At 44.3% G+C, this 8,256-nt stretch overlaps 1 protein-coding gene across 1 annotated transcript; it reads left to right on the top strand.

Moving 5' to 3' along the window:
• The first annotated feature begins 4,598 nt into the window (after positions 1-4,598).
• On the top strand, positions 4,599-5,525 carry LOC130295351 (olfactory receptor 12D1-like). Its single transcript, XM_056546008.1, has one exon. It carries the CDS (start codon positions 4,599-4,601, stop codon positions 5,523-5,525), a length of 927 nt encoding a protein of 308 aa, XP_056401983.1.
• The last annotated feature ends 2,731 nt before the right edge of the window (positions 5,526-8,256 follow it).

Genomic DNA, 8,256 nt, shown 5'->3' with positions numbered 1-8,256 from the left:
AAGACCTTTGTTTCTCCACGCCAACGCCTCGGAATCCTCAAATGGGGTCACTCCTCCCATCTCGCTGGTCATGTGGGCATCAAGAAATCTGTGCAACTCATCTCCCGCTTCTATTGGTGGCCGACTCTGGAGACGGATGTTGTGGACTTTGTGCGAGCCTGCACTATCTGTGCCCGGGATAAGACTCCTCGCCAGAAGCCCGCTGGTTTTCTTCATCCCCTGCCTGTCCCCGAACAGCCTTGGTCCCTGATTGGTATGGATTTTATTACTGATTTACCCCCTTCCCGTGGCAACACTGTTATTTGGGTGGTCGTTGATCGATTCTCCAAAATGGCACATTTCATCCCTCTTCCTGGTCTTCCTTCAGCGCCTCAGTTGGCTAAACAATTTTTTGTACACATTTTTCGTCTTCACGGGTTGCCTACGCAGATCGTCTCGGATAGAGGCGTCCAATTCGTGTCTAAATTCTGGAGGGCTCTCTGTAAACAACTCAAGATTAAATTAAATTTTTCTTCTGCATATCATCCCCAGTCCAATGGACAAGTAGAAAGAATTAACCAAGTCTTGGGTGATTATTTGCGACATTTTGTTTCCTCCCGCCAGGATGACTGGGCAGATCTCCTTCCATGGGCCGAATTCTCGTATAACTTCAGAGTCTCTGAATCTTCCTCCAAATCCCCATTTTTCGTGGTGTACGGCCGTCACCCTCTTCCCCCCCTCCCTACCCCCTTGCCCTCTGGTCTGCCCGCTGTGGATGAAATTTCTCGTGACCTTTCCATTATATGGAGAGAGACCCAAAATTCTCTCTTACAGGCTTCTTCACGCATGAAGAGGTTCGCGGATAAGAAAAGAAGAGCTCCTCCCGTTTTTTCCCCTGGAGACAAGGTATGGCTCTCCGCTAAATATGTCCGCTTCCGTGTCCCTAGCTACAAGTTGGGACCACGCTATCTTGGTCCTTTCAAAATTTTGTGTCAAATTAATCCTGTCTCTTACAAACTTCTTCTTCCTCCTTCTCTTCGTATCTCTAATGCCTTTCACGTCTCTCTTCTTAAACCACTCATCCTCAACCGTTTTTCTCCCAAATCTGTTCCTCCCACTGCTGTTTCCGGCTCCTCGGACATCTTCTCTGTCAAAGAGATCTTAGCCTCTAAAAAGGTCAGAGGGAAAACTTTTTTTTTAGTGGACTGGGAGGGTTGTGGTCCTGAAGAGAGATCCTGGGAACCTGAGGACAACATCCTAGATAAAAGTCTGCTCCTCAGGTTCTCAGGCCCTAAAAAGAGGGGGAGACCCAAGGGGGGGGGTACTGTTACGCCGAGCGCTCCGGGTCCCCGCTCCTCCCCGGAGCGCTCGCTACACTCTCTCCGCTGCAGCGCTCCAGTCAGATCCACTGACCCGGGGCGCTGCGATTCTGCTTCCAGCCGGGATGCGATTCGCGATGCGGGTAGCGCCCGCTCGCGATGCGCACCCCGGCTCCCGTACCTGACTCGCTCTCCCTCGGTCCTGTCCCGGCGCGCGCGGCCCCGCTCCCTAGGGCGCGCGCGCGCCGGGTCTTTGCGATTTAAAGGGCCACTGCGCCGCTGATTGGCGCAGTGATTCCAATTAGTGTCTTCACCTGTGCACTTCCCTATATCACCTCACTTCCCCTGCACTTCCCTGCCGGATCTTGTTGCCATTGTGCCAGTGAAAGCGTTCCTTGTATGTTCCTAGCCTGTGTTCCAGACCTCCTGCCGTTGCCCCTGACTACGATCCTTGCTGCCTGCCCCGACCTTCTGCTACGTCCGACCTTGCTTCTGTCTACTCCCTTGTACCGCGCCTATCTTCAGCAGCCAGAGAGGTTGAGCCGTTGCTAGTGGATACGACCTGGTCACTACCGCCGCAGCAAGACCATCCCGCTTTGCGGCGGGCTCTGGTGAAAACCAGTAGTGACTTAGAACCGATCCACTAGCACGGTCCACGCCAATCCCTCTCTGGCACAGAGGATCCACTACCTGCCAGCCGGCATCGTGACAGCATTCAGCATTATCAGAAACTTTTTTTTTCAGTATCCCTGCTAACAAAGCACTTAAAGGGAAGTGTGATCAAATTCCAAAGTGATCAAATTTAAAGGGGTACTCCACTGCTAGACATCTTATCACCTATCCAAAGGGCCCCACAGTGAACTCCCGCAGCACCCAATGTTCTAAACAAGCGCAGAGTTCCCGCGGCAGTGGTCCTGATGTCATGCCACGCCCCCTCCATTCATGTCTCTGGGAGGGGGCGAGGCGGAAGAAATGCCCCATCCCATAGACAAGAAAGGAGGGGGGATGGCGTGATGTCCAGCCCCAAGCAATCTGAGCAAAATTTTCTGCACACTTGGGCACGGGAGTACCCCTTTAAATCATTTCAGCCCTTAGACTTTAGTGTAAAGGGTCATGTGCATGCACAGCCAGTATATATGGTTGAGCTAGAGATGTGGGTGGTACAGATACCACAGAAAAAATGGTGGTCCCTAATACTTTCTTTCCCATAAGCTTTCAGCAAACTTAATTCAGCCCTGAACCTGCCTAAAATACATACCAGAAAAGCAGGAAATTGATGATTGAAAAGGAAAAACTAAAATACTAAAATATTGCAGTGACATAAGTATTCAGACCCTTACTTAGTACTTAGTTGAAGGATCTTTGGCAGTGATCACAGCCTCCAGCCTTCTTGGGGATGATACTACAAGGTTTACCCACCTGGATTTGGGGATTTTCTGCCATTCTTCTCTGCAGATCCTCCCAAGGTTTGTCAGGTTAGATGTGGATCACCTGTAGAAGTCATTTTTAGGTCTCTCCCAAGATCTTCAATTGAGTTCAAGTCAGGGCTCTGAATGGGCCACTCAAGAATATTCACAAAGTTATCCCTAACCCACTCCTTTGCTATCTTGGCTTAAGTCATTCTCTTATTGGAAGGTGAACATTCAACCCTGTCTGAGGTCCAGAATGTTGTGGATCAGTTTATGATTAAGAATATCTCTGTACTATGCTGATTAAGCTTTCCCTCAACCCCAACAATCTCCCATCCCAGCCACTGAAAAACACCCCACAGCATGAGTGTTTCCTGTGCCTAAGCTCTACAGGCAGTTATTTCCCCCTCATGGTTTGATTTTTGCTGTGGTTTTCTTTTTTAGCAGTGAGACCTTATATAAACAGGTCAGTGTCAGTCCAATCAATTTACCAGGGAAGATTTAAGTCGAGGTGTAGAAACATCTCAAAGATGATCAAGAGAAATGGGAGAAGCCAGATCTAAAGTGCCCTAACAAAGAGTTTGAATACTTTCGTCCATATAACATTTTTGTCATTTAACTTTTTGATGATTTTGCAACAAAGGGTTTGAAATTCTGTTTTTATGTGGCATTATAGGATATTGGGTGTAGATAGTTGGGGGGGGGGGTGATGTTTTTCGGAGCACAGGGCCCAAACTTAACAAAAAAGTGAAAGGGTCAGGAGACTTTCCAAATGCATTGTAGGCCTTATGATAACCATTTGTTTACAAAAATAAAAAGTTTACCCTTTTAACAATATTTTAGGGAGCTTTATAGAAATCAGTCTTCATTTACAGAAATCCAACAATGTATGTTTTAATGTCATACATCATTACCAATTAGACTTAAAATATCTGTTCCACTAATATTTTTCTTATCATTTCACTTATAATAGATAATTCTCATATATATATAAATATATATATATATATATATATATATATATATATATATATATATATATATATATATATATAATTAGTGTTTTTGCTGTTTCCTTGTATGTAACATATTCTTCTTATTTTAATTACATTAAATGCTTTAGGGACCTTGTTATGGGTTCATTTAGTCTCCAGTGAGTTATTCTCTCTTCTATATAAATGAATAGGATTCTTCCAATACATTCGATGGAATAACAACTCACGATGTGAAGATTTACGTTATTTTAAAGACTTACTCATTTTATTTGCCTGTGTTAAAAATATGTCAAGTATTTACTTTGTGGACTTTTTTCCTTAATGGAACAAAATTGTGGCTTTGATAGTACCCAATGGCAATATTAGTATTATATCTGGTTTTCAACCATCCTTTCCTATTAAAACAGTTTCAAACCTTCACGTTTTGAATGCTATAAAATGTAAAATCCTTTATTCCTCTGATGTAAGAATTCTGATGTATCCTGTTCTAAAGAGCATTTCACAAAGGTATAATAAAATGACGTATTGCAGTTGAAGAACTAAAGACTAAATTTCTTATTCTAACAATATTTGATGTCATATTCAGTATTATTATAATACACCAATTACAACTACATAAAGATTATTAATGTTATTTGATCAAAGAATATTTTCAATCGTGTAACATGAATAGAGAAAAGAATAAAATAGGAAATGTTAGTGTAAAGAATGGATATTGTACGATCCTCATTAAGGATATTGATAACTGGTAATGGGGAATTATTCCATAACTTAAATTTTATGATAAATATCTTACAATCAAACCCAAAATATTTCCACTGAAGATCAATATTTGAGATCCAATATTGGTAAAGAATTATTTGTTGATCTCATCAATGCAACAAAAGACAGGAAAAATGGAAATTGGCAATGTGACTTCCGTAGAAGGTTTTATACTTTTGGGTATCACTGATATACCAGACCTTCAGATCTTCTTCTTCATGATTTTTCTTGTGTTTTATCTGTTCAACTTGTTAGGAAATCTCTGCATCGTTCTTCTCATTACTATTGACCAGTCCCTTCACAAACCAATGTATTTCTTCCTGGGTAATCTTTCATTTCTGGACTTCTTCTATTCAACCACCACTGTACCCAAGATGCTATCTGGCCTACTTATAGGTGACAAGAGGATATCTTTTATCGGTTGTATAGCGCAACTCCACTTTTTTCACTTTCTGGGCAGCACCGAGGCCCTTCTTCTGACTTCAATGTCTTATGATAGATATGTTGCCATATGTAACCCTCTGAGATATCATGTCCTTATGGGAAGAACATCTTGCATTCAGTTGGCTTTCAGCTCTTGGCTCATTGGATTTCTATATTCATTACTGGAAACAATCATAACTTTCAGGTTGCCTTATTGCAACAGAAGACAAGTTAGACATTTCTATTGTGACATAAAACCTGTTATAAAGCTATCCTGTGCAAATACCAAGCAAACTGAGCTTTTAGTGTCAGGTATTTTTGCTGTGGTGGCTGTCAGTACATTTTCATTGATCATTGTGTCCTATATGTTCATTGGAAGACATCTTCTGAACATTCCATCTAGACATGATAGACGGAAAGCCTTCTCCACTTGTACTTCTCACATCACTGTTGTATTTTTGTATATTGGTACAGCACTGTTTATGTACCTGGGTCCAACCACAGAGAACTCACTAGAACAAGACAGGATGAGTGCCATACTGGTCACAGTTATTACTCCAGCAGTGAATCCTCTTATTTATACATTGAGAAACAAAGAAGTAAGTATTTCCCTTCAGAGATTATTGGCTCGAAAATAACTTTGTGCAAAACCCTATTGACATTTTTGTTTTATTAATATTCAGTTTAACTGGGCCAGAGTAAAGTTTTTTATTTTGGTTAGCGTTGATCGTTTGATGAAATGATAACAGAATGGCTATAAAGAAGTTTACCTCATGAAACAAGAATTTGTTCTTCATTTAGTTAATAAAATTGGTATTGAATAATATTTGTAAAATATTTATAAATCCTATCCATACAGCAGTTCCCCCGTTCAGAACCAAAGAAAACTTTAGATATACAGGGTGGGCCATTTATATGGATACACCTTAATAAAATGGGAATGGTTGGTGATTTTAACTTCCTGTTTGTGGCACATTAGTATATGTGAGGGGGGAAACTTTTCAAGATGGGTGGTGACCATGGCGGCCATTTTGAAGTTGGCCATTTTGAATCCAACTTTATTTTTTTCAATAGGAAGAGGGTCATGTGACACATCAATATTAGTGGGAATTTCACAAGAAAAACAATGATGTTCTTGGTTTTAACGTTACTTTATTATTTCATGAGTTATTTACAAGTTTCTGACCACTTATAAAATGTGTTCAATGTGCTGCCCATTGTGTTTGGATTGTCAATGCAACCCTCTTCTCCCACTCTTCACACACTGATAGCAACACCGCAGGAGAAATGCTAGCACAGGCTTCCAGTATCCGTAGTTTCAGGTACTGCACATCTCGTATCTTCACAGCATAGAAAATTGCCTTCAGATGACCCCAAAGATAAAAGTCTAAGGGGGTCAGATCGGGAGACCAATCCACTTTCCAGGAAACTGTTCATCTAGGAATGCTCAGACCTGACACCCATAATGTGATGATGCACCAGCTTGCTGGAAAAACTCAGGGAACGTGCCAGCTTCAGTGTATAAAGAGGGAAACACATCATCATGTAGCAATTTCGCATATCCAGTGGCCTTGAGGTTTCCATTGATGAAGAATGGCCCCACTATCTTTGTACCCCATATACCATACCAGCAATTTTTGTGTTCCAATGGTCTTGGAGAGATCTATCCAACGTGGGTTAGTCTCAGACCAATAGTGGTGGTTTTATTTGTTAACCTCACCATTCACATAAAAGTTTGCCTCATCACTGAACAAAATCTTCTGCGTAAACTGAGGGTCCTGTTTCGATTTTTGTTTTGCCCATTATGCAGCACCTGAAACTACAGATACTGGAAGCCTGTGATAGCATTTCTCCTGCGGTGTTGCTATCAGTGTGTGAAGAGTGGGAGAAGAGGGTTACATTGACAATCCAACACAATGGCCAGCACATTAAACACATTTTATAAGTGGTCAGAAACTTGTAAATAACTCATGAAAGAATAAAGTTACGTTAAAACCAATAACATCATTGTTTTTCTTGTGAAATTCCCACTAAGTTTGAGGTGTCACATGACCCTCTTCCTATTGAAAAAACAAAAGTTGGATTCAAAATGGCCAACTTCAAAATGGCAGCCATGGTCACCACCCATCTTGAAAAGGTAATATCAACAACCATTCCTATTTTTTTAAGGTGTATCTGTTACGCCGAGCGCTCCGGGTCCCCGCTCCTCCCCGGAGCGCTCGCTTCACTCTCCCCGCTGCAGCGCTCCGGTCACATCCTCTGACCTGGGGAGCTGCGATTCCGCTGCCAGCCGGGATGCGATTCGCGATGCGGGTAGCGCCCGCTCGCGATGCGCACCCCGGCTCCCGTACCTTACTCGCTCTCCGTCTGTTCTGTCCCGGCGCGCGCGGCCCCGCTCCCTAGGGCGCGCGCGCGCCGGGTCTCTGCGATTTAAAGGGCCACTGCGCCGCTGATTGGCGCAGTGGTTCCAATTAGTGTGTTCACCTGTGCACTTCCCTATATCACCTCACTTCCCCTGCACTCCCTTGCCGGATCTTGTTGCCATTGTGCCAGTGAAAGCGTTCCTTGTGTGTTCCTAGCCTGTGTTCCAGACCTTCTGCCGTTGCCCCTGACTACGATCCTTGCTGCCTGCCCCGACCTTCTGCTACGTCCGACCTTGCTTCTGCCTACTCCCTTGTACCGCGCCTATCTTCAGCAGCCAGAGAGGTGAGCCGTTGCTAGTGGATACGACCTGGTCACTACCGCCGCAGCAAGACCATCCCGCTTTGCGGCGGGCTCTGGTGAAAACCAGTAGTGGATTAGAACCGGTCCACTAGCACGGTCCACGCCAATCCCTCTCTGGCACAGAGGATCCACTACCTGCCAGCCGGCATCGTGACAGTAGATCCGGCCATGGATCCCGCTGAAGTTCCTCTGCCAGTTGTCGCTGACCTCACCACGGTGGTCGCCCAGCAGTCACAACAGATAGCGCAACAAGGCCAACAGCTGTCTCAACTGACCGTTATGCTACAACAGTTACTACCACAGCTTCAGCAGTCATCTCCTCCGCCAGCTCCTGCACCTCCTCCGCAGCGAGTGGCCGCTCCTGGGCTACGCCTATCCTTGCCGGATAAATTTGATGGGGACTCTAAGTTTTGCCGTGGCTTTCTTTCCCAATGTTCCCTGCATCTGGAGATGATGTCGGACCTGTTTCCCACTGAAAGGTCTAAGGTGGCTTTCGTAGTCAGCCTTCTGTCCGGAAAAGCCCTGTCATGGGCCACACCGCTCTGGGACCGCAATGACCCCGTCACTGCCTCTGTACACTCCTTCTTCTCGGAAATCCGAAGTGTCTTTGAGGAACCTGCCCGAGCCTCTTCTGCTGAGACTGCC

The sequence above is a fragment of the Hyla sarda genome, chromosome 11 (assembly GCF_029499605.1).
Source record: "Hyla sarda isolate aHylSar1 chromosome 11, aHylSar1.hap1, whole genome shotgun sequence".
NCBI lineage: Eukaryota > Metazoa > Chordata > Amphibia > Anura > Hylidae > Hyla > Hyla sarda.
This window is presented reverse-complemented; position numbering and strand designations above follow the sequence as displayed.

Coding starts and splice junctions, on each gene's coding strand:
- LOC130295351 (XM_056546008.1), top strand. CDS start 4,599: ATGGAAATTGGCAATGTGACTTCCGTAGAAGGTTTTATACTTTTGGGT.